Below are 27,756 nucleotides of genomic sequence, written 5' to 3' on the forward strand. Positions count from 1 at the left end.
TCAGGAGTCAGTCCTCTTTGCGTGCTGTTGTCGGGGGAATTGCATTTGATTTCCCTTCCACCCTTTGATTACCACCAAGAGATCATGATTACGATGATTATTACGATGACGATGATGATGTGAGGCAATCGCTGAATCAATCTTGGCCAGTAGTTCAACTGTTTACTGTTATTAGTTGCTGGCAACATTGCATTTTCCGATCATCCATCGTTCCCCTCTCCATCGATGCATCGCCTGGGATATGGAGCCACTCGGATATGGGTGTGGATTTGCTTTGGTATTCGATTGGAGCCCTGCTTGGGGGATTTTCTGGCTTTGTTAAGAGATTGTGGTACTTGCTAGCGGTTTTTATATGAAATATTTATTTTTATTTAATTTTTTAATTTATTTAGTTCAATTTAAATTTTACTAACTTTGTTTTTAAACGTTTAATGACAATTTTCTTTGGTTTTACGGTTGAAAATTATTAAATCAATATTTGTAATATTTATCCATAGAGATTCTGCTATTAAAAAACAGTCCAGAATATTTTCAGTGCCTTAAAAATTATTTTTTATTGATTTTCATATAGATCAAGGTTCAGAAGTTCATTCATGTGTCATATAACGGTTTCTATGTTAGTTTTGATTTTTTTTCAAAGGTTTTTTAGTAATTAATTTTTTATAGTATTTAAGATTCCATCAAAAGTGTTTCAATCTTAAAAAAGTATAAAAATAAGAAACTATTATGCATGAAAAAAGTTAAAAAAAAAAAATAAAATGTCTTCCCTTGTTAAACAAGTTTCCTATTTTATAATTTCTAATTTATTTTTTTAAATATCTCTTTAAATAATTATTAATTTTAACTCTACCTTAAGCATCACCAAAAAATACCCAAGTTAAAAATAATAAAGCAATCAAAGATATTAAAAGCCTGTAACTAGTCTCAGAAATCGTTTGCTTTCCAAAAACAGATCTCCCTCCTTCCAATTGAAATTATATAATTTTTAATAAATATCACAAAATGAAATCGAAACCATTCGGGCGGAACCAGCCATCCATCCATCCATCCATTCATTCAGTCGTTCAGTCGTTCATTCATTCGATTAAATCCACAGCCAGTCGTCCAATCAACAACTCCATCGAAATAATAACTATTTCGAATGCAATTTCGAGATGCCTTGTAAGACAAAAGCCAGAGACCTGCCCCGAAAACGGTGGAAAGCCTAACGGAAAAGCGTTTTCGGCGAATTGTGAAATAATTTGGTAATTTCAATTTTTGATGGGCAGCACAGGGTAGAAATCGATTAGCGCCACGCTTCGACGGCCAGGGCCCCCTCCCCCCCCCCCCCCCCCCCCCCCCCCCCCGCCATCCTACGGCTCCTCCTCCGAAATAAAAAATAAAGTTATCGAAAATGCAACAAAGGCAACGACGACGAATGATCGAAAGGCGAAAAATGTGGCTCGTGCGGAATGCGTTCGTTCTGCCTCTCCCTCACTCTTCCCCTCTCTGTAGCTCCCCTTCCTTTGCTGTCTCCCTCTCTATTCGCGGTCTCTTTCTCTCCTTCTGGGCTGGGCAGAAACTCATTTAGCCATTAAATGCCGTTATCTGCTGATTACACAATAAAAGCAACCACAAAAGCAGCTACAAAAGCTACTGCTTGCTGCTTGCTGCTTTCTGCTTGCTGCTTGCCCCAAAGCCCCCAAAGAGAGACCTAATTCGAGGCGCATCTGTAGAAGAGTTACGGCAACAGCCATGCAACAGCAACAACAAAGCCTATAATATAACGTAACATTTAGAACGTCTTTGTTGTAGTTGTTGGCTAGTGATGCCTCCTCTGAGATGCTGCCTGCCCCCAAACAGCGCCACAGAAGAAGGAAAAAGTTGCCGCAACAATTTCTCGCAACATTTTGCGCTGCCTTGCATCATTTAGAGGCAGCAGCTACAGCAATTGCGGTTGCCACCGATCTACAGCGTTGGGGGGCCAGAGGCAGGGGATCGGGTAATGGGCAGAGGCTGCCGGAGAACTGTGCAAGATTTGTTGCGTTCGCTTGTCTGTTTTCGCTGGCAAGGATATGTCAGAACAACTTGCCCCTCCACCAGGGGGAAGATGCCATGGCAGATGCACACACACGTTTCTCAGAGTGGAGATGTACAGCTGGAAGATGGTATATGGGGCATGCCATGGCCAGGCTTGGTTTATGGGTGGCAAAAAGTCCCCCCCTCCCAAAAAATAAAATAGAAAGATGGTGGTGGCCTTCCCATGGGAGAAACGAGAATGAGAGAGAGAGAGAGCCTTTCACCACGCATTTTTACAGCGTTCTTCATTGAACGAAACTTTACGATCGCCTCTCGTTGCAAAAAGAACAGAAAACACACACAAGGAACAACAACAAATAGCTTTGAGAGACTTTTGCGGTGAGGGATACGTAACGTATAGTATTTGGGCATGTGGTTTTTCCTATATGTTTTACTCGTTGCAGCCAGAGCGGGAGAGAGAGAGAGAGAGAGAGAGAGAGAGAGAGAGAGAGATGGCTTTAAGGTCGTTTCGTATCTGTTGTTGTTTGTACCCTAGAAGCCAGGGTATCCCTATTTGGAGAGCGACTTTGAAGTGTTCAGAGGAATTTTGTAGAATATCAGACGATCCAAAACGATGGCACTCAAAGAATCGTATTCTTATGTCTTTTATATCTAAAGATATCGTAGATTGTATATCAACTTCCTTTCCACTGCTTTTCCGACGTCTCTCCTATAAGAAAAACTATCATTAAAACCATCTCTCAACCCTGTTCTTGGTATAAATTATTCCCTTTTAGAGAAAGTTCTACCCAATATATGCCATGATATTGAATAAAATATGGCCCGTATCATATTTGCTGCCATATAAATGATCTATACTATGATCTCTTCAGATTCCGCAGCTTAATCAACTTCAATCAATAGACATTCGATTAATAGTCCTCATTACTTGTAAAAATTAATGGAAAGACATTGTCGTAACACTTGTGAATATCTCTCTGAATATTTTCTTGTAGAATATTACAAACTTTTGCTCATTAAAGTGTCATACGAAAGATTGATGGCCAGAAAGAGGCTGAAGGGAGTCAACAAATTAATTGGAGTACATTTCCTAGACAGTGAATCTTTCAAATCTAGCAAAATTGGCCAATCATATCATTCTTCTCTGCACTTAATATGGATTCCAATTAGGGTCCCCCAAACCTTACAATCTGAACCGCATTACAGCCTCATTTGCATATCGTTTTTTTGGTTAGGGTATACAAACCTTCGACAGTTCAAAGTCATATTTTCTCTTACTTGTTTGAGAGTTTTGGAAAATGCTGTTAGCGATTGCCTGGCTTCCTACCTCTGGAGCTGCCTTCCCTCCATCGACTGGCCTGCCTGCTTGCCTTCTATCTACATAGGTGCAAGAAATCGAGTCTCAAATTGCGCCAAAAGCCGCCAACTGGCCAGCACCGCTCTCCACTCTCCACTCGCCACACTCCGCTGTTGGCCATTAGTTATTAGAGCTTTGGTGCCACAGACAGCCAGCAGTATGTGTGTGTGTGCTGTGGAATTTTCAACAAGTTTTTGGCTAAAATATGATATTACCCAAGCACACACAGCACACAGGTTGCAGTCGCAAAATATGTATATTTTCGAAATGGCGCCCCATTCCCGTGGACTGTCGACTGTCCGTTCCGTTCCGTTCAATGGGTGAACAAACTCCGAAAAAAACTTCGGTTGCAAGAGAAGTGCATGCCATGCAGTCCCGCATGCAGTCCCTCCTCTCGTCGAAGATCGTAAATCAGTGTTTGCCCATTGATTGACGTTGATTGTTTGTCGTCGTCGTCGTCCCGTTTGCCTGCCTCTGCCGTTCGTTCATTGAACTCATTTTCGTACTCAGATTTCGTTTTCCATTTCGCAATGACATGGCATTAAAGCGTCGGACGACAGTTATGCCCGGCCAGTGTTGGTCAGCGCAAGCCAATGATCTGACAGCTGGTGGCCCTGGCAGCAACACTTGTTACGAGGCGGATGATAGCCTGAATTAAGATAATGTCTCGCTGGCGGATGCACGTGGTCTTCAGGTTCACACGATAATGAGAAGCCTATGCAAAGTGAAGCCTGAAGGTCAGAGGTCTTTTGTCTTCGGTCTGGAGATTTGCTGTTGTTTGATTTATGGAAATTGCAAATGTTTTTCTTGTATGAGGTGAGCAAACAAATGCCACCAGCAACACAATGAACGTGTGGAAGGCTGCAAAGCGTAGAGGGTTCTACTCCGATATTTTTGGTTTCAATGAAGCTTCTTGGAACTAGTTCTTATGCTTTGAGGCTAATGATTTTTTTTGGAACCGCTGGATCTGTTAACTGAAAACATTCTAGATCGTTTTTATAATTTGCATTGCTTTTAAACAGGTTTTTCATTGTTTTTGTAACTAGTTCTTGACTTTTTTTTGAGGTTAGTACAAATATTTGGAACCAGTGAACCAATTAAGCTGTTTTTTTTACTTTTTTAAATATGTATTTACTTTGTCTTTGACTGTTTTTATAATATTTAAAGAATAAGAAGAGCCTATTTATAGCCAGGAACTAAAAACAATCTGACTGTGGACCAGGGCAATGATTTCAGTAGTCCATCGACGATTACAGAATAAATATATGCCTATAAAAATGATAACGACTTCAGTGACAAATAAATCGTGAAGTTGGTGTAAACAGAAATCGCATTAAAATGTCTTGGATTGGAAAAATATTATTTTTTCTGTGCATTTCTTTGACGATTATCCACGTGTCAAATGCTGGAGATAGTTGGTGGAATGATTGTCTTTGCTATGATTGGCGTACTGGAAGGTGTGTGATAGTAAGTACAGCAATGTTTAGATCATCCCTGATCTCTCCTGATATTTGTTACGATATTATATTTGTATTTTACTTGATGAAAACTATTTTATCCTGAAACTGGTGAAACATACATCGGAAGAAAACGATCTGTGGATCTATTTGATGATTCTACAATCGGAAAATGCTAACCCTTGGAAGTTGGTGCAGAAATGGAAAATGTAGATTTGATAAATGATCTTTTGTGTGCAATATTCGACTTTCTTATTTCTTATTGACTTTCTTTCTTGAATATTTTCTATAAATAAGTCATTTGTGGTTCAGGGCGAATCGCTTCAAAGGCTATCAATGTTTACGGACTGCAATTATAATCTCTTCATGAAATATATCAATAAAATGTATTAAATATATAATTGTTTCCCTCATGGAAATTATTGCAGTCATCGATGATCATTCAGTTACAAACAAATCGTGAAGCTGGTGAGAACAGACCTAAGAAAAAGCTCTGAAACCGCATTAAAATGTCTTGGATTCAGAATTTGTCAGTTTCTCTATGGATCTTTTGGGCGACTCTACAATTGGCAGTGCCTGTACATAATGAGTGGCAAAGTCCATGCCATTATTTTGATGTCCATGGAAACTGTATCAGAATTGGCTAAGAATAAGTGAAAAAAAAGATTCAAATGTGGTTTTGAAATAAATTTTGAAAGAAATAAAAGAAAAATAAATATATTAAAATGATTTTGAAATAAATAAAGTTGACCTTTTTGTCTGAATATTGTTTATAAAGATTGTCAATGGAGTTGAAATATAATCTCTGTAATATATACAATTTATTCTTCATTCAGTTGCAAATCACTTGTAAAGCAACAAATAGCCTTCTCAAGGAGATCTTCCAATATCGAGACACCATCTGAAAGAGATCTTCCAACATCTCAAGCCCATCCACAGCATCTAAAGAAGTTCCTCAACACCCAATAGATTTCTTCAACTGATAAAAGATGTCTTTGATTGATAAATTCTGGTATTTCTGCTGCCTTTTGTAATTTGCAGATTTGTTTAATAATTCTCAAAAATCTTTAGAGAATTAAGTCCACCACTTATACATGATTAATGCGAAATAAAAGTTAATATCTTTAAAACAAAAGTCTTGCGTCCCACATGCTAGGGTTGCCGTAGATCGCACAGGTCCGGACTGTACCCCATACTCATATCTCAAGTGAATTGCGATCTAAAGTGGAATAATGAATAGAAATCACAAATAACGAGCCAACGATTGCCTGCCACGATTCTCATTTAAATTTAAATTTGATTTGATTTGTTTTGATTTTCTGTTGCTGTAATTTATGGATCATTGCGGGAACTAGTTCTATTAATAGACACGATTCAATTAGTTAAATGAGGAATGGAAACCGTTTTGCATTTTCCAACCAAAGAACTTGTTATGCCGTTCCGTTTGATCGCTGCAGTGTTTCCATAACCCACTTATGGATGTTCAACAAGTGGCTGCAAGCATTTCTTGTGGCCAAAAGATTGCGCAAACATCTCCCACAGTTCCACGACAGTGTATCTGTAGTATTATGCCATTATAAATTGATGCAAATGAACTTTTGACTAACGAAGGTCAATTGTCTTTTGTACATAAATGTTGTGCTGGTTTTTATGGTGTGTTGTCATAGCAAACGAATGGTGGATGGTGGAGGGGTTCCTCGAACTTCGACTTTAACTTTGGGGCTAATTACGCGAGAGCCCAGGGGCCCAGAGGCCCACAGCCCAGAGGCGTCCCCCATTCTGTGGCATAGAAAAAAAAAACCCAACTAATTGAAACAAAAATCGAACAACAGCAACAACAAAAAATGCCATAATGGGTCCACTAATTGCTTCAATTAGACATTGGCATAGACATCGACATCGACATCGACTTGGACTTGGACCGACCGGCAGCATCGACCGACCGAGCAACAGGTGTGCGAAACGACCGACAAAGTTGTGCAATACCCGCCTTTCCCCGCCTCATCGCATTCGAGTATCTTTGAGATACACAATTGCAGTCGCTGGATGGAGGGGAAGGAGGGCTTCCTCTATTGTTTTCGAAAGTTCACGATATTTTCATGCTTTTTGCGGTCACACCTTTGTGGATTTTTCAATTAAACCAAACGATTGACCTTGGATTGAGAGACTGAAACCTCAATCAAGTTGCCTACTCACGTATGTGTGTGTCTTTTTTTTGGATCTCTCGTTCTTGGTTTTAACTCACCTGAAAGAAAAGAAGAAAAAACCGATTCATTAATAAGTTACTTAGGGGCAAGAAGCACACTTCATTTCACTTCCTTATTGGCCCTCGGGGAGATGCCTAATCTGGTGGGCCATTAAGAAAAGTCCCGCAAAAGAAAAACCCTACTCCATTCCTTCGAGAAGAGCTGTGGCTGGGCCTCTCTGTGGCATAATGAATTGTCAATCATTATGCAATCTTCGAGTGAAAAATGATGCAGCAGGTTATGCCCCAGAGAATGCGTGGGCCGCACAACATTTAGACAGACAGACAGACGGACGGACAGACAGATGGGACGTTGTGATGTGCAACATGGGTCTTAGATCTTTTGCCGTGGCATGTGGCGCTAGAGAGAGGCTCTTGGACTTGGAGTTTGGGGGTAGAGGGTAGAGGGGAGCCATCATTTATAACACGGACAGCTCTCTCGCGGGTTCCTTACCCTTACTTTTCCGCTGTGCTGCCTTTTTGGCGTTTATTATATGGCGTTCTCTCGTTTGCATATACGCACAGACGTCTCCCCTGTGGGGGACTGGAGGAGGAGGAGGAGGAGCAGGCCCTTTTAGGAGAGACAAGACAACGACTAGACAACGACAAGACAAGTTGCACGATGATGGATGCCACAAGTTTTGATCATAAATTGAGCTTGTTTTCTGGCTGGACTGCAGATGGACCGAGCCGACAGACAAACAGATGGCTGGATGAATTGTGGGGGCGTCTATTGGTTAGCCTTGTCAACACACACACACACCCATTCCCACATCCACGAATGGCTATTGAGAAATGTATCTGATGATTTGCTTGAGATGCTCTTGCGAAAGCGATTTTGAATTAATCAAAAGAAATAAGCTGCGAAAGAAATGTGAAACCAAAGTGGTAGTGATTTTTATGAATGGGCGGCAGATGAAATCATCGGAAAACTTAAGTAGTTTGTATTTTAATCAATCAAAAAGGGGTAGGAAAAAAGTTAGCGCAGCGAGTGAGCCGGGGGTGGGCAGGCGGCTGGCCTCCTGGATTGTTTAAAATTTAATAATTATTGAATTAACAAATAAATAATAATAATAAATAAATAATAAATAAATAAATTTAATATTTATAAAAAAAAAACAAAAAACGTGAGAGAAGAAAATCTTAGAGAGGTACTAAACGATCAACACAGAACCTTGACAAAAAGGTGCCGCAATGCAGGGTATCCATCTCCATCTTCAATATTCCCTATTTATTTTTCATTCATTCCCTATATTCACCCCTGAATCATATTCCTCCTGGCATCGAAATCTGTGTGGATCATCACAAAGTCCCTCAAATACAAGAGGTATGCAAAACTAATCTCCTAAAAATATACTCTATTTTCTTTGGTTTTTAGAAACTTTAACACAATTTCCATACGGGAAATATATTGTGAATGATTATGTACATTTTGCTCTATAGATTTTTATAGATTTCCTTAAACTCTAAATCAAATATTGCCAAAGTATTTTTTATTCATTTCTGCAAACCCCCAATTCTTTAATGAACTAGTTCCCAAGCCACCAAAAAACCACATTAAGAACCATTAACCATAAAAAAGCGTCAGAAAAGCTTTGGGGAAAAACTCAAAACTCAGCGCAAAATTGACAAACCAAAAACTAATCAATGGCATTAATAATGATCAATTGCGAAGTGGCAGAGATACCTCTCGTACTCGTAGTCGTAGTCGTAGTCGTACTCCTATTCGTAGGCAGGCCAGCACCGCAGGAAGTCAATTATTGATTCAATCATTGCCCCAAACAGCTCTTGGGGTTTTGTTGTTGTTGTTGTTTTTTTTTTCAATATTCGTATATTGATTATGTTTGCTGCCGTTCTTTGGGGTGAATGCAACTTCCTTTGAGGCAACACCAGTGCCACTTCTACTGGTGCTAGTGCTGGTGCGGCTGCTGTTGTTGTTGTCGTCATAAAAAGTTAATAGAGTTAACTATTAACTTGTCAGTGGGCCTCGCGCAGCGGCAGTTTCGCAAGAGAGGCGCCCATTTGGCAGGCATTATCCAGAGTTGCCAAGTCGTCAAGTCATCACCAGAGTCGTCAATCATTTTCATTTCGTTAAACGTGTCAAATGACGGGCGCGCGAACGGAAATCGTTCACTTGTCTTTTATTTTTGCTATGGGGTAACCAGGGTGAGAGAGGGATAGAGAGAGGGAGAATGGGAGATTGGCTTATTAAAGCGCCTTAATGCGATATGTGTTAAAAGGAGGGAGAGAAATAATTGCCACATCGGGTGGCACGCCTACAGTTACTGCCTCCAAATGCAGCCGCAGCCGCAGCAGCAGCAGCAGTGTTTCTGTATTTTTTTTTGTAATTAGTGTGAAGGAAAATCTTGCAAACAAAAAGGAAAACCGAGGGGGAAAAACAATACCAAAGACACACAGAAACGAAAAAAAAAGAAGGTAATTACGCGGAAATCAAACATCAAATGTCTCCCTGGTGATTTTGCAGAAACCGTTACCGTTATGATGAAAACTTTGGTGTGACTGTACCTCGCGCTGTCTCTGTCTCTCCAGTGTGTGTGTGTGTCTGTGTCATACGAGTGCACGCGGCACAATGCGCGCCCGAACCAAATGACAAAAACAAAAGCAAAAGCAGAGAGCAGTGCAGCGGCAGTGGCAGCGGCGGATGCGAAAACAAAACGAAAATCGTAATAAAAAATACGATACGATGCGAAATTGCATAAAAGAGCAACAACAGCCGCCAGCAGCCAGCAAATGAAAAAAGTTGAATAATATGTTTTAAAGGGGAGGAGGAGAAGTAGGGTGCGGGGTATAGGGGGAGAAGGTAGGGTAGGTAGGTAACTAGGGAAGATGAGCAGAGATTATAGCACTTGACGAATGGGGAATACTCATCGAGAATAGGTCTAGGCCTCGGCTCTTATACCTCTAACTAAATCAGGTCATAACAACCAGTTTATACATGCCTAATCTATCCATTTTTGTAGCCTTATGACTTAAGACTTTGCTGCTCCAAAGAGAGTTCTATCTATCTCCGGACAAGTCGGAACTGAGGCACACCCATTCAGCCATCAAAATGGGATCTAAAAAGTATAGCAATCGATCATCTCTGCCGCTGGAGCAGCTCCCAGTTCAACTGGGATATACATATATCTCTCCTTCTCCCTGAATGCTTTTTCCATAGGCCTATCTCTGTTTTTGTAGTTAGAAAGATACAAAGGTCTAATGTCTAAAGCTATTAATCGTCTTAGTTTTCATACATATCTTAAATTCAGTCCTATAGCTTTTCCAATCTTATCTTTCAGAAATATGGCAACCTTCAAGTAATCTCTCTCCTATTAATGATTGTAACCATTCAAAACTAGCCAATGCAACCACTTTAAAGCTCTCTCAATTGTCAGTTGTTATCACTTACTCCCATATCCCGCCATATCCCACCCACATCTACCCATATCCCACCCATATCCCACCCTTAACTCCCCATAACCATACCTCAATCTCCTTCAACTCAAATCTAGTCCAAAACCCTATCCATCAATAAAACTAACCTTCCCCAACAGCAGCAGATCATCAAAGTAGGGTATTCGCCGCAGCAAAAAAAATAAAGCACAAACCGAACATTTTATTAAGGCTAGCCGCTAGGCTTTGACGGCCACACCACACCACACCAGAGATCCACAGCAGTTCCACAATTTCCACAGTTAGAAATATAGCCTCCGACTGCCTCCGTGCCGCCGTCTGTACCCGTCTGACAGTTCGTCAATGCAACCGCTAAGCTCTGTGGCAGCTGCCACCCATCCCCATACCCATCCCCATACCCATGCCGCATCCCATGCCGCCGCGCTCATCGCACACTCATTCAAACGACAATGACGGCGTGGAAATCCAATACGCGATCTCTCCAAGTCCGAACGTCATCCCCGTTAGACGTTCAGTCTACGTAAGCTTCAGCCTCGCCCCAAACCCCCACCCCAACCCCCCCTCTTGAGTATCATCTCACGTCTCCGCTGTCTCTGTTTTATGTAATGGAAAGAAACAAAAAGCGAGACAAAAGCGAAGAAAGAACGATAACTGTGGGGTGGTCACGACTAAGGGATATCCTCGGACTGGAATTCTTTGGAGAATGGAGAATGGGAGTGGAAATATCTGGAAACAGATGTTCGATTGTGTTTATTTTTGGTTGGAAGATTGAAAATATAAGATATTATAAGGTATTTCGATTGGAGGACATCTGGTACTTAGATTCTTTTACTTTTTTCATAGATTCTTCGAGGGAAAAATGTTTTTTCGGGGGTAATACTTGTAGGATTGTGATATTTTTTGGTAGTTTGATAGGTGATAGCACTGTGATATTTAATTATAACAAATTTGAGGTCTACATCTATGTTGAGGGTGCGAAATAGTGTCGTATAGCCGAGGGTATTCATAGGAAAGTTGTTTGCTCTAGATCTTCAGGATCTCGCTGAGCTGAGGCCATATTCTTGGAGACTATCAAAGCTTACAACGTTTATCAGAGGTTCAACAATGTCCATCTAATCCAATTCCCTAATACCCTTTGCCTCACTCAGTTACTGGGTATCAAGAGGAACACTAAGAAGTGCAGAGAGCAGGGAAGAAGGCGAGAGAACTTCGACAGCGACAGAGGCCATATTCCATTGACAATAATACGGTACACACACGGTAAAGCACAGCAAAGTAGAGGAAGAAAGTACTCTGAAGAAACGGGACCCGGGACAGGGGGCATATCTTTGTTGTCATTTCTGAAATATGACTACAAAAACAATGTGTCTCCTTTTTGCACAGTCCCTCCCAGGAGATGAGTTTTCGTTGCTTAACTTTTTTCTAGCTCTTTTCTTTTTGCGGGGAATTCTTGGTGGCGTTGGTGGTGGTCTACCGTTAGCTATGAACCCAGGAGCCTCTCCTCAGGCAATCAATTAACACACCTTTTTGGTGGTGGTGGTGGGTGGTTGTGGAAAGGAGGAGCAGCAGCTGGAGCTGGAGCCCACGTACACAGCCCCCAATCGTTGACAGGCGACAGTTACAAATGCATCCATCGCGAGTCGCGAGTGGCAAGTCGTGGGCCTGCTGCCTGCAGCCTGCAGCCGCCACACTAATTAACATATAAATTTAGAGGTGTTGCTGCGTTATTATGAATGAAGCCAAAGATGACGGACGACTCTGGTCTGGGCAGAGAGTGGTAGGCCACCACAATCTATAATATGCATCGCATATGCAAGCCAAGGTCGATATCAGTTCCGTTCAAAACTGCAGCAAAGCCAAAGAGACGACTGCTTTGGAGTTTATGGCCAAAAAGGGGGTGGAGGGGGGGCTGGGGGGAGCCACAAACCAAAGATTTATTGGCATGTTATTCTAATTGCTATTTATTAGCGGTGGGAGCAACACAGCTGCCTCGCTGTCTGACTGACGCTCACTTATTCAGTTAGTCATTCATTCATTCATTCGTTCATTCCCCGAGTCGAGTGCTGGCTGTGTGGCTGTGTGGCTGTCAGGCCATCAAATGTGCAAATTAGTTGTTGCTTTTGTCTCTGTGCATGTGCTTAACCCACTTGCCTCTGCCACAGGCATGTGCCTCGAATCGAATCGAACAGCAGCTACTACGATATTTTCTATATAAGTACGATTATTCGTGCGAGAGTGTTGTACATGCATATTTGTTAAATGTCAAGAAATATTATTTATTAGTGTTTGGAATCGATTGGATATATATAGTAATACTGTATAATTCAAGCGTATTCCCGCTTGAAGCACACACAGACACAGATATATATATATTTATAATTTAGGAACCCTTTAATTAAATTCTATAACACCCAAAACAGAGAGAGACAGAGAGAGAGACCGAAAAGGCAGCAAGGTTGTAATCAAACAAAAAATACACTAAAATACAGACAGAGAGACGAATGGGTCAACGAAGATCGACTACAGCCCTCGCCCTCCAGAAAACCCTTTGCCACAAACCTCTTTCCCCATCACCCTACAATCTTCACTCTACCCTCAATCCCCAACTCTTCAAAGCTCTTCGCCCAACGAAGTTAAGCCCGGAAGTAGCTCCGCAGATCTGTCGTCGTTCCTATGGATACGCCTACTCCTTCTTATATATTTCTTCTAAAACATATCATCACATTGGCCTTGAGTCAGTTCAAACTCTTGGAAAAAATGGTTTACGGGTTTGTTTTGTGGATTTCCTCAGTCTGAAACCAGGAGCAGTAGAGTAAACAACTAAATTTCTTGTTTAATTTTCAGTTTTGTGTTTTTTGGATTCCAGTCAGAAAAAAGTAAAGAAAATTTGTATAGAAAAATTGTGAAAAATAATTTTAATTTTTTGGTGTTTTTTTTATAGAACTTTTAAAATCAAAATGTGCTGTGGACCTTGTGGACCCTGTGGACCGTGCTGCGGCGGCTGCTACAGCCCTTGCTGTAGTCCTTGCTGTGGCCCGTGCTGTGGACCCTGTGGACCCTGCGGACCCTGTTGCAGTCCCTGCTGTGGACCGTGCTGTGGACCGTGCTGTGGACCCTGTTGCGGCGGTGGATGCTGCAGCAGCTGTGGTCCATCCTGCTGAGCCCTGGCCAACGTCCGTCGAATCCAAAAAGGCACTAACTAACTGATTGTTAATTTCCAAATATCTCTGCTGACTTATTCGACTTGAAAACAAGATCAAGTCGTAATAAACCTGGAATCGGACGAACTTGATGCGTGTTTTTGTATGTGGGAGTGGGTGGGGGGGATTGGAATTTGGTGGTGGTTTCACAGGGTTCTAATACTCAAAAACCTACAGGATCGAGTGGCAATTTTTATGGAAGGACACGATAAATATAATTTCCCATGTTTTTCTGTCAGTGTGAAGGTTTCGTCATGGCTAATGCCGATTTCGGCTACTAATTCTGATCAAGAGTTAAAAACGATAATCAGAATCGTAGTACCCTTTGGCACAAGACTCGAAGACAAAAAGTGTATAGGTATTGCCAGGATGTGACAATGCGAGCAAAGCTCTGCAAAAAGAAGCATTAAAGAAATACCAAACTGTATGGTATTTTTTTGTTTTGGTATGATTTTAACATTTTTTTAGTTTTAAGCGTGGGTCCTAAACAATTTAGGATTTAGCGGTCTTTTAGTATTTTTTAGTATTTTCAGTATATTGTTGGTATTTTCTAGCATTTTTTTGTATATTCATGGAGAAATAGTATAAGTACCTTTTTAATTATATTTCTAGTATATGTTTGGTATTTTCCAGTATATTTATAGTATTTTCTAGTATATTTATATAAATTTCACCAAATTTCAATGAATTTATATATTTTGTTAAATTTTTCTAGCTAGACCTTTTTGTTTTTGTTAAATAAACTCCAAAGAAGCTATTGATTGAGATATTTGTTCCTTTAAGATCCATTTCTTTGCCTAATTTCATCACTTTCTTCTCAATGCAGATCCCCCACTGATGGGAAACACCACAGAAGTGAAACACTTTAAAAAACACTTCTTAATCAAGCAATTTCTAGCATATTTCCACCACTCGAGTGTAAACATTAAGATCCATTTGAATCGCTCATTACTCTACCTAATGAAGAACTCCCACTATTCCAGACTTAATCGTGATCGATCGATAGCAGTCGTGATCGATTGATATTTATCTTATAGACCAGACTGAATACTCATTAGTTCTGGATTAATGATCACCCACACTCCCCCGGTCTGTGCTGGTCTGGTCTGGCATTTCCATTTCCAGTTTCCACTTCCACACAGCCAGGCCATACCGAGACGTTCCTCTTTCCGCTTCCACGATCACAAACACCCACAGACTTTTCAGCGGCTGTAATCTCAAGAGAACTCAATCAATGCGGGGCCGGGGCCGGGGCCGGGGCTATACCATTTCGATCATCCGTTAATTGCAGCTAATGAATTTGTTTACGGATAAGACCATTTCCAGTACGCGATCTGGTAGATCTATTCTGTAGTAATCTGTAGTTCTCACCTCCACCCACCAGGCCCGCGAGCGGCTGTTTTGTAATTAGTTTCTCTCACTCGCGAGAGGAAATTACAAACGACTACGCCCCGCGACGGGCGTTTGTGGGCGTTTCGGGGCCCAAAAGAAGATCGCTCGTAAAACGTTTCATAGCGGATTCTCTCTTGGGGGGGCCATAAAGCCCCGCAAATCTCTAGAGAGTGAAAAAAAAAGAAAATTAATATGCAACATTTCGTGTAATTCGCCCACCGAAGCCACGCCACAGAAAACACTTCCTTAATAAAGCCCAGGGTGATCTCTCTCTGTCTCTGTCTCTTTCTCTATCTCTCTCTAGGGGCAGACTAATGCGTGCATAATTTTTAATAAATATTTTTCAAGATCTCCCTGAACAGCTGCGCAGCCGTCTCGGAGTGAGAGAGAGACTGCCCGTGGAGGCAGGCCAGGCAAAACGCTTCCTGGTTTAATTAATAAAAAGCCGCAGAAAGCACTGAAGGCACCCGAGGCTCCGACGACTCCTTGGCCAACTTGTCAATCAACAACATGGCTGCAAAAACATGGCTGAAACGGTGTGGTGGCTGTGCTGCACTGGCTCTGGATCTTTTCTCATGATGATTGTGATTATCAATTTTCATTATCAGGCTCAGGCTCAAGCCCTGAGGATAGCCCTGAGAGTCAAACACTTCCGTTTTGCCACTCGTTGCAGGTACATTGAACCATCCTCTGCCCCTCTCCACTCTAGGCCCCCCACCACCCCCCTGAGAAACCAGCAGCATCTCTCGCTTATCGGTTTGCTGCTCAGCCAGCGCCGCTTATGTCCCTCCTGCCCTCCTGTCTGCCGCTCAAGCAGGTTTTTCCTTTGCCTTTTGCTGCTGAAAATTATGCACTTTGTATGCAGAAAAGTTGGCGAGGCGATAAAAATCTGCATAATTCCAAGCCATAGGTTTATTGCCGTTTTCCTAGCCACAAGATACCCGTACCACAAGACCCACAAGATACAAGATACAAGAGTGAGATGTGCAACAACAGCAGCAACAACAAAAAGGGGGAGATATTTTTTTTTTGTTTTCTGCCTGCCTGCCCTTTCATAATCGTAATCAATATTAAGTTATATGATAAATTATCTGCGGGATCTGCTGCCCAAATTGCAGCATTTAACTTGTCAAAGGGAAATTATCGGAAATTATGCTAAAAAGGGTCCCACAAACCGCTGGAAATTACTTTCGGAACTTAACTGTCAATTTGTCTCAAGGGTTTATCGGGCGAGTGATCGAGTGGGCCATCGATGGCTTCGACTGGCAGGGAGTGGAGGAAGAGAGAGCTGCCAGATGGACAGGAAAGTGCAACGGGAATAAAGTAGAATAGGGTTCTATATAGAGTTTACAGTACACACCATAAAGATGGACATTTCTTTCATCTTTTAGGATTTCCCGATGATTGAAAGGACAGATGGCACCCACAGATTTATCTCTAGCTAAAAATCCCTTCACTCCCCATTTGGATCTCCCACAAAGTCCCACCCACAGCCACCGAAAGCCCGAAACTCAAACCCAAATCAAAACCAAACGAAAAACACCTTGCGGCCGTTGTCTGGGTCTAGCCCTGAATCAAGTTCAGGTGCAACAACAGACCCAAAACAAATGAAATCCTAATAACTTTGGGGGCAACCAACAAAAAAAGTGCCACAAGTCCAGACAGAGTCGAGACCCCCAGAGAGAGGGAGAGGAAGAGAGGGAGACAATAAGAAATTGGTTACACCTGCAGCACCTACGAAAAAAAGAGGGGGGATTCGGAGCAAGTAATTGCCCGAGTGGGGCACACAAATTGTGGCAGGAAAGCAGGAAAGCAACAAAGCAGGAAAGGGAGCAGGCATCAGCGGCGGCGGCGGCTTCTCTTTTGTGGGTAACCCAGAGCCCAGAGCTGTGGATTTGCTGGAGGGCCCAGCCAAGGCGGAAAAAGGGGCAACTGATGAACGGTCGATGATGATGGCAGATACTTTCTAGGCAGTCCTATGGACTACAACGTGTTGGGCAGGAATAGAGCTGCCTACTCGCAGAATGACTAATGAAATGGAAATCGGCTTTTGAGAGAGATTTTACTTGGGTTTATTTCACTTTTAATTTGAGTCTGGCAATGCTTTTTGGCATAGAGTAAGAAATTATGGCAATGCCAGGATCTAGAAGTGGAAATTCTAGGAAAAGAAAATTGATTTTAGAGAAATACACATTCATTTATTTAAGGTTTTGAAATCCATTTGTTTTGGCCTGGCAATGCCTCTATGAAGCAATAAGAAAATATGGCAGTGACTCGATATAGAAGTAGAAATTCTAGGAATATAATATTTATATTAGAGAAATTTACATTAATTATTTATTATTTAAGGAATTACAATCAAATTTTTGCCTGGCAATGCCTCTATGAAGCAATAAGAAAATATGGCAATGACATGATTTAGAAGTAGAAATTCTAGGAATATAATATTTATATTAGAAAAATGTACATTAATTATTTATTATTTGAGGAATTAAAATCAAATTTTGTTTTGCCTGGCAATGCCTCTATGAAACAATAAGTAAATCCTGGCAATGCTGTAAGTCTATATTGAGGTTATATAATATTTCTATAAGCTCTTTTAGACCATATATTCTATTCTATTGTATATATTCAAGTAATTCTGTATTTTTTGGCAACAATTTCCTTATGAAGTACAACAAATATGACAAATTTATGAAGGAATGCAAATCTCTTCCTTTTCTTAGGTTCCATTTAAAATACCAAAGCAAGAAATACCATCCAAAAATTCCAAAAATGTTCTGTAAATTGTATGAATAATTTCCAATAAATTTGATCTTAAATTTCCGGACCCCTGGCCACACCAATCAATACGAAATCCCATAAATATTACCCCATATAGTAAATATCTTTCCCAATTGCTATTTTTCCTCCTACTTAAATTTAATTAATTTTTTTTTTGAATAATTAAATCTCTTCAACTGCTGCCAAAAGAAAGTATCTTTTAGATAGTTGTTGAAATTTATTTCCTGCCTCTAGCCGCCCCACAATTAGCCACGCCCTCTTTCTCTATCTTTCCTTTCTTTCTATCTTTCTATCTGGTTTCCACACAGGCAGGTAGCACTCCCGACATCCGGTTAGTGCTTACTTTGTTGCTCTGTTGCTCTGTTGCTGGTGTGCTTCTGCTGCAAATGTTAATTAAATACCTGTCCATCTATTAAAAACATACGTAAATTTATGTTGTTAACAAGGAAGTGCGCTCTGGTATGGTCTGTGCGCATGCGCACACTTTTATTATTATCATCGTCGTCCGCGCCGTCGTAGCCCGTCGCTCAAGCGCACATCAAGCGATGGCCAGGTTACCATTTGGCCAGCATTTCCACCTCCTCTCCGGCTCTCCACCACCTCTGCTGCAGAGAGTCTCTCTCTCTTGTAACTGTTTGCAGCCATTTGCATATGTCGCCGAACGTTTGCGGGTTTTAACGATGCTGGGACTGGGACTGGGGCTGCGACTGCGACTGTCGCCACGTCGCTACGTCATTCGCTAATTGGTCGAGATACAAATCGCCACGAGAGAGTGACGACAATGAAGGCTATGGCTATGGCTATGGCTATGGCTATTGCCATGGCTATGAGGAAGAGGATGTGGAAGAGGCGTTGCCTGGACGACAACGATTGCTGCTGCTGCTGCCTAGAGTAGTGCCATACCGGTCATCATTACCCTGGTATCCGAATACAGCACTCCACCTCCACCTGCACTCCGCTCCTTGCCTCCTCCTCCTCCTCCTCCTCTTGGGGGCACTTTCTTTCGCCCGGTGCGTTGCCTCTGTCAAATATTTGCTCAAGTGTTTTCTTGTTGTCTGCTGGACAAGGCGCAAGCAATTTGCTTTATGGGATTTACTTGTACTAGCGGATAGACGGCAGGCAGGCAGCAGGCCTGCATTTTTTTGGGAAAGTGGACATCGAAAATTTGGTTAGCCTTAATGCACATTCAAGGTGTGAAAACCGCACCCCCCACCCTTCCCCCTATCACCATGCGACGAAAGCAGAACTGGTTCCCCAAGTAGTGGGGTACGCATGCGCGTCTCTAGAGGAGGAGGAGGCGGCGGCGTAGATCTCTATGGGTCTCTCCTCTAAATAGTTCGATTTCCCAATGTTAAAATCTCTGTCGATCCACGGCGGTCATTAAGTTCAGTTTCAAAGTGGCTCTCGTCTTAAGATGTCATTGGTTGAACTAGTTCTTGATGGGGGCTTGGTTGAATGTCAATTGAAAGAACTAGTTCTGGAGTTCAAACTGGCATTTAAAAGTTGTGGCACTGCAATAGGGCAGCAAAAGCAACGATGGTTTGGGAATGGTGCTATAGAACGTTACATCGATAGATCTTTTCAGAGAAAAAGTCGAATTTCGAAAACTAGAAAATGAAAATCAAAGACAAAAAACTTAATTTCTACAAATTTGTTGAGCAAAAAATGTAAAAAATTAAAAGGAATCCTCCGCAGGAGACGATCCGCTCCACTTCAATATTAAAAGTGCAAATTTATACATTTAAAAAAATTATTTATCAACATATTTCGAACCATTCGACGGTGAAAGCCTTAGATCTTTAGAACTATTTAAACAAAGAAACAAATACTTTTTCTTTTGCCCATAAAAACCACCTGCTAAATGACTCACTCATAGAGTTCCCTTTAAACTCAAAACTACTAAAAAATTCTTATCTCAAATTAGGCAAATATCTATTGGAATTCATGGAAATGCCAATCGATAAGCGATCTATTAAAAAGTATGTCAATAAGAACTCACCTTTGTTCTGTACAACGGATTGCTAAAGTCCCAGTCGGGTGCCACAAACAGATATCCGCATTTGGAGACCTTGCGCGATGCCTAAAGACGAGAGAAATGTGGAGAAAAGATATTGGTTTAATATTTATGATAATATCACAAGAGGAGTGTTGAATAAGAAGATAATGAAGAAATATCAAGGCTAATAAATTACATAACAGGAAACTATAACAAACAAAATTATGTAAATATTTAAAAATATTTTATTTATGAAATATTTCGCAAATTATGCAAAAAAAAAAAACAAATAGAAAACAATCTGCAAAAATCGGTTATCATATCTCCGCTTATCTGTTGACCAAAAAAAATATACAACAAATATTTAAATGGTTTTTTAATTAACAAAAAAAATACCCAAAAATACAAAAAAAAAATGTTAGCACATTTTTTATCGGTTCCGTTGCCTGATTATCGCCGAGACTTCTATTGTTGTGTGTGTGTGTGTGGCGCACGTGTCGCTAAAAGATACAAGTATGTTTGTTTGTATCTGTACCATTTTTTTGTTTTTTTTTTTTTGGGTTTTTGGCTTGCCCATAACTATCCGTCTAAGCCATGACTAATGTTAATGACGTGCGCCAATTTAACTGCCGGCACAGCGGCTGTTGTGGCGGTATTTTTTTCGGTCTTTTTTTTTTGTACAAATAAAATAAATTACAACCAGACCACTTTGGCGGTCTGTATATATCCAAAAGTTACACAGATACACAAATATATATCTAGTATATATCGTGGTAGTGGTGGGGAGGGGGGAAGGGGGGGAGGGTCTTGGCCTTTTGCACACCTCTTGGAGCCCCGCCAAACAATAAGCGACAATTGGGGCTGCTTTTAAAGTGGATTTTGGTCGTTAGTCGCGCCCCACACACGCCATTAAGCCGCCGCTGCTGCCAGTCGGGTCTTTGGTCTAGTTTTGCTTTTGTTTTCTTTAGCTCTTTTTTTTTTTTGTTTGACAAAGCTGCAAATGAGAGTGCCAAGTGGGGGCACAATGTGGATGCAATTGAACCTCCACCCGGACTGAACTGCGGCATTTAATTTGCGAGCAACAGCATCAGGCAGTGGTCGGTCGGAGGGTCGCCAATCAGTTGGTAATTAAAGGAAAATTAAAGGGAAAACTACAAAGAAAAGTGGAGCCTCTATCCAGAGGCTACTGTGGTGTCCATCACAACAAGTATATACCCTTCTATGGCCTACATAAACACCACTTTTCTTTACATATTCCCAGATCTAGGCTCCCCTTTAAAACCCCACCCTAAACAGGGGACCTGCAATTAAGTCCACCAAAATATAGGTCCTACCAATCACCCCCAACCCCCGCCGTCTTGGACCTCTGGTCATGTCTTGTAAGCTGACACCATAAAATGTTTACAGCACACAGAAAAATCAACCAAAGCCACCGAAAATGAAAACGAAATGTGTAACACGGTAGTTCCCACCAGCCATTCCATGGCACTCCACCACTCACTCGGGGCTCGTTTCGGCTCTCCAACTATCCAACAACTTAGCGGAAAAACCTCCCACTACCACCAGCAGACCTCCCTCCACTCCATCTACCCCTACTCCTGGCTCCAAGGAGGTCTCTAATCCCAGCTGTTGCTCTGAAAACTCCACTCCTACCCCTACTATATGCAATGCCATATACACCAAAGGCGAACAAAATAGCAACAAGAAAAGATATACTATCTTTACAAAAGGGATTTTTGTTGCTTTATAGGAATTTTAGCAATTATTTGGGAGTAAAGTATGGGTTTTGCATGATTTATTCACTTTTTAAACCTATGTTTGGAGCTCCTAGAACTCTTTTCGATCTTGTAGCGATCGTATCAATTAGATTCTCAAAAAAGCAGAACAATTGAATGATTTTTATAGACAGAATGGACAGAACAAGCTTCCCATGGCGCTCTCTGGCTCTCTCCCAGAGTTGCTTAGCGGCAAAGGGTGGAAAGTGTCTTCAGATCAGGCCTCTCTTCCAATGGAGCTTAGCAGTAAAGCGTGTTTTCTCTCTCTCTCTCTATTTGCCCCTCTTCCAGTGCGGCTTAGCAGTGAGGGGTGGGTTTTAATATCCCTCAAAAAGAGCGCATAGCTTGCAAGCTCTCTCCCAAAGTGAAGAAGAGGTTTTTCTTCCCCTACATTTCTCCCTCTTCCAGTGTGGCTTAGCACCATTCCCTTTCTCCACAGCTAGCTCTCTCCCGGCGAGATATTTCTCTAGTTTATCCCGATTTTCCTCTCTCCAAGTGCTACTATTTTCTTGCCCTGCCATTGTATGCATTTTTTGGGGTCTCGCTGGCTGGCCTGGCTTTCTGCCCTGGCTGTCTCGTTTGCAATTACGTCTGGCTAATTTTATTTATCTGTTGTTGTATTTTTTGTCTGCATTTTGTTTTTGTTTTTTTTGCATTTTTATGATATTTTGTGTGGTGCTGTTGTTGTTGTTGTTGCTGTTGTTCGGCGGTGGGTCGTTTAAATGCGCCATTAACATTGATTTATGTGAAAAGTCGCACGTTTGTATTCAAATGGGGGGATCACTGGGGCTCCAGACAGAGAGAGGGCGAATGAATGAGTGAGAGACTTGAAACTGTTGCAAGTTGCAAGTTGCAGTGGCAGTAGTCACTGATTTTTGAAACTTGCAGTAGCCGTTGCTGGGGAAACAGCTGCTGTCAGGCTTTCATCAGGTTCAAGTCAGTCGACACGTTTTCCACATAAATTTCAATGGGTCCCAGGTCCCAACAACAACAACAAAAAAAAAGTTAAGTGACAGAAATGGTTTGGTTTGGGCCTTAGTGGGTTTTAGTGGGCAGCAGGCCGGCAGGCCGGCAGGCACCTTCTAACGACTCCACTCACACGATCCCCCAATTGCGATCTACTTTTGTCACACAAAAAAAAATCAGGCTAAAACCCCGTTTTGGCTACCACACGTACCACACACCACACACTCGACTCGTAAGCCCCCGTGCGCTTACAATACTCGTAAATTATCAATGCCAGTCGCAGTCGTCTGGTTGTTGTTTGCACAAATACCAAAAAAAACACCGAAACACCGAAAAATTGTTCAAAAAAAATCGGTGAAAAAAAAAATCGTGACTAAATGAGTCACAATTGTCTTCCAAATTGTGCGAACACTGTGTTTTTCTTTCAGTTCCCCCCCCAAAAAAAAAAAAAAAAGAATTGATCAAACACGGCCTGGTAACCGATCGGGGCTTATATGGCGGCTGGGATACTCTCAGGAAATGGGGCTCTTCAAACGCGGCTTGAGAAATTGCTAAATTAATAAATTATAAAAATTATTTGTACGAAAACAAGTGTGGGAAAATCATCAAAGAAGGTTAAATATGTGAAGAAGAATCTATTTATAAATAAAGATTGCTTTTTGTGTGCCCTAGAAAATTCCTACAGCTTCAGTTTTTGGTTGGGGAATAAATTCTAAAATATATTTGGATGTGGAACCCATCTAAAATATAATTCTCTTCTTTAAATTCCACCACCTCCTTTTTTTTAGGGTATTTTCAAAACAAATCCCAGGGTAAAAAACAAAAAAAAAACCAAAACACATGCTGGAAATTTATGCATCGCGCATGTCGCTGCTGACACACAAATGGAGGATTTTTTCCAAAGAGATAGAGCGGGCGGTGGTGGAGACCTTGCGCGTGCAGAATTTCGAATGCGCTGCCCCCAGAGGGTAGCCAAGAGGTGGGCGTGGCCCTGCCCCAAAACGGGGCTAATGAAGCCAAGTGGCTGGCGTGGAAAAAAACAAAAACAAAAACTAAAACTGATTGATCGGGCCAGATCTCTCGGCAGTGGCAGCGAATGGAATGAGTAACTCAAATACGGAATACGAATACGTTTACGTTCACGAATGCTAATGACAAATCAAAAGGTTGTGTGACAGTCATTTCGGGGTTTGATTCCAAGGTGAAGTTTGCCTTGGACTTTGCTGAAGAATAAAGGGAAGAAAGGTGGCAAGGCCCTCAAAAGGCATGGATTACTCCATTACTCTTCTTTTAATTATCTCATTGCACTTTTAATTTACTCTTAATTAATAGAAGTCACTAAATAATCATGAACCAGTTCTTTATCATTCAAATATAACCATTATTTATTATAGAGACTATAAAATACGGCGGAAAACCATAGAAAGATTAATGGGAATAAAAACTAGTTCATTTTAATTTATGGAAATTAAATAAAGTAAAAGGGAAACCAAGTCCATTATTACCAGAGATTATACACTCGATCTATGATTAAATTTATAATTAATTCTTTGATTTATTGAAGGTTATTGGAGATTTATTCTTAAGTACTAGTTGAATATATTTTTAAATTTATGATATATTCCGAAAAATCAAAGGTATAAAAATGTATAATATTATCATGATATAGAAAATTTTAAAGCAACAAATTTCAGTGATACAATCAAAAGAAAAATAATAGAACGGCGAATATGTATAGGTATATTTTTTTGTATTTAAAAATATAGGATATTTTAAGGCAACAAATTTCAATGATACAATCATGGAAAAAATAATAGAACGACATACATATATATTTTTTTTTTATATTTTACAAAAAATTGTTTCTTCAGTGAATAATTATTGCTACATTTCTAAGACTTTTTTATGTATGCAAACAAAGTTTAAAAAAGTGTTTTAAAGCTAGAAAAATTCCACGGACTTAAAGCAAAGAAAACCCCATGAAATGCATGTCTCAATGAATGAGTGAATCTTGCCAGAAAACCCCAAAATAAATACACAAAAATACACTGAAAATGCAATCATGCAAATGCAATAAGGCCTCTTCATGTACGACTAGAACAACGATTATGTGTGTGAATCGAAACGAATCAAATACCAAATACTTAATACTCAAAAGAACGATCAAACGACTACGACTACGTGAATACTTACTGGTTCCATCGTCTATTGCGCAAGCGTGCAAGAGAGAATACGAATAGAGAATAGAGAATGTTCATTCGGTTAGTTATAGAATTAATAAACTAAGAGAGAGAGAGAGGAGCCACCAGAATGACTCAATTAACTGTGGCAGCAGGAGGGGGGCCTGCGGATGATGCATTTTGACATTTAGCCACATTCGAGAGATGACATTCAAGACATTCGCGATGAGCAGGCAAGCCTTAGAGGCTGCAAATGAATTTAAATTGCATGAGAGACGAGACCAACTTGTTTTCGATTTAATTTGATAAGAAAATAACCCAGAGCCAGGCGAGCAGGGGTGGGGGGTGGGGGGGCATACTTATGACTGTGAAAATGTCAAATCAAAAGTCACGTTTTTCACTCACTCGCTCGCTCGTTCGGTGGCGGCTCGGCTCGGCTCGTCCGCTGATTTATTGGCCAGAGACTGGGCTATTAACTGACTTGAAATGCTTTGGCCATAAATCGACCAGACCAGAGCGGGCCACGAGGAAAATTTCACTTTTGCCTTGGATTGGCCCCGGCCGCCTGATGTTGCTAATAAGCCAAAAACCGATTGACAAATAAACAATTTGTGGCATCCCCTCCACACACACACACACACACACATAAGTATCCAAGTATCTGTGTATCTATGTAGCTATACGCACACGTGTGTGGATGTCAGCACAAAACTCGCTTTTGGCCTGTCGAGTGGAAAGTTGTTTGCAGCTTCAATCTCTTTGGGGATCGCTTGTTTGAATCTCTTGGGCTTTTAACTCAATTTCCAGCCAGCTTCAACTTCAGAGCTACGTCTATGGCTATGCCTGTATTTATTTATTTAAGTTTGTCTATTTACACATGTGTATTTTTCAATAGCCACCGCGCGCGCGCCGCCGCTGCCGAGTTTCTAAGTTTTGCGGCGGCAGTAAAAACCCAACAACATCCTCAAACCACAAACAACAAACAACAAAAACAAACGACTAAATCATCATTAGCCACATCCAGCCATCCATCCATCTATCCATCCATCCATCTATCGAATGGCTTTGGCTTTTTTCCTGCATATTTATATTTATTGTATTTTATATTAACATTAAAAATATTAATAAATATTTATTTGGCTATATCCCGAAATATAAATTTTAAAGCCTTGAAGTAGCAGTTTACGAGGCTAATTGTTGATTAATGATCCATCATTGATGATGGATATATCAATAGTTGTAAAACTATGAATAAAAATATTTAAAAAACGAGTTAAAAGTCCTTGGAGCTTATTTATGGGAAACTATAAACCCATTTCTTTGATAAATTATCCATTGATGGATGATAGATGTATCAATATTTGTAATTTCTGTTTTATTTATTGAAGCTCTACGTATAAAAGTGTTTAAAAAATTTAATATTAGTCCTTGAAGTACTATCGATTGTAGATTTATACCCCAAAAACATCTGCCTATTTTTCTTATAAAAAAACCCCACATCTTTAGAACACCAATATTTGATTGATGATCAATTAAAGCCCCCCTACAATTTGATTGATTTTTCTATAAATTTGTTAATTAAAACATAACCCAAAGTATATTTAATGAATTCTAACTAAAAGATTTATGGATTCAAGAGCTTTCAACAACCTGCTTGGATACCATTTAACATACAAATTGAAAACCGTATTCGAGTTCGAATTCGAATTCCAATGAACATCTTTCGAAGGGGAATTTCATTCACCAACCAAGACTCGATTCGTATGCTAATTAGGAATTGTCTACGTGTATATCCGTAAACATTTTTGTGGTTAAATACTTCAGAATTCCCTGGAAAAACAATAAAAAAATTCCCTGGTAAACAATACAAAAATTCAGTGGAAAAAAGACTGCAAATTCCCCTGGAAAAAAGACTTCAAAAAGATCCCAGAAATTCTTCAAAAATTATACGATGCAACACAATGATTTCGGGCATTTTCAGCATATCTTTTGCATAACTCGTCTTATTGGTATTTTCGGCATTTCCTCTCGCCAGGGAAAATTACAGGCCATCAATTCGTGTAATTGAACCATCAGAAATGTAAAGCAAAAGGAGGTCCCGTCCTCTGGTGCTCCTCTGCAGCGCCGTAAGTGGGCCAGAGATCCAAGAAAAACAAGATTGAGTGAGACAATTGGGTATACGACGAGGTCGTCAATCGATGAATGAAAAACATGTATTTTTTTGTTGTTTCCTTTGGTTATCGATGGGGAGGTCGACCGATCGGTCCGTCTGTACATAATTAATGTGTGAGAACAACTTTCTTCGATGACCATGAATCGATCCGATCGCCAGAGTCGCGAATGCGGACTTCCAATGAAATAAAAATGAAAGTGGGGACCTCCTCAACCGAACACCAAAGAAAAAAAGGGCCGTCACCGTCACCGATCTTAGGCGCGATTAAACCAATGGGAAGGCTAATCTCTGCTCATTCATAAATGCATAAGTATACAGCCGCCACGCATGGCCTGGCAAGGCATATGACATGAAATATGATTAATAAGTTTCGCACGCTTATTAAGTCCCCGCTGGTAGTGCGATCGAAGAAAGTGGTTTGATAAACCATAAGAGACAGGTTGAGTGACTGCCAAAGGGAGGGGGAGGCGGAGGAGACTGCTCTGCTCAGGGTTTAAGGGTAAACAGACAGGCGACCCCTGCCATCAGTCCATGGAATGAGTTGAGACAGACAGTCTGCGTGGGGGTTTTATGAATAAACAGAGTGGATCGGGTGCCTATAGTGGTCTTTTGAATGGGCATATACCCTAGAAATTATGGTAGAGACAGGTGGAAAGGGAAAGAAAGAGATCTTTGGCAGATCCTGGCTATGAATGCCGGAAGAACATGAGTTGTATCCCTCATCAAACCTTGTTTATTCCATTTGAAACATTCTGGTATGGTAAATCAAGAATATTTTGTTTACAGCCATATTTACAC

General features: G+C 40.8%; 1 protein-coding gene across 4 annotated transcripts in view; it reads right to left on the minus strand.

The window, feature by feature from the left end:
* Positions 1–27,756, minus strand: part of osp (myosin phosphatase Rho interacting protein outspread) — a 124,485-nt gene that overhangs the window by 41,547 nt on the left and 55,182 nt on the right. For 3 of the 4 annotated variants that reach the window (XR_001450945.2, XM_015179964.2, XM_015179962.2), the window contains exons 2-3: positions 24,799–24,810; positions 19,868–19,948 (exon numbers count right to left, since the gene is read on the minus strand). Coding sequence is in view for 3 of the 4 variants with exons in the window: in XM_015179964.2 (XP_015035450.2) it covers positions 19,868–19,948; positions 24,799–24,810 (93 nt within the window). In the remaining variant the exon portion in view is untranslated. The remainder of the gene's footprint in view (positions 1–19,867; positions 19,949–24,798; positions 24,811–27,756) is intronic. The other variant, XM_001357338.4, reaches the window with a different exon arrangement.

Source organism: Drosophila pseudoobscura, chromosome 4 (genome assembly GCF_009870125.1).
Source record: "Drosophila pseudoobscura strain MV-25-SWS-2005 chromosome 4, UCI_Dpse_MV25, whole genome shotgun sequence".
Classification (NCBI taxonomy): domain Eukaryota; kingdom Metazoa; phylum Arthropoda; class Insecta; order Diptera; family Drosophilidae; genus Drosophila; species Drosophila pseudoobscura.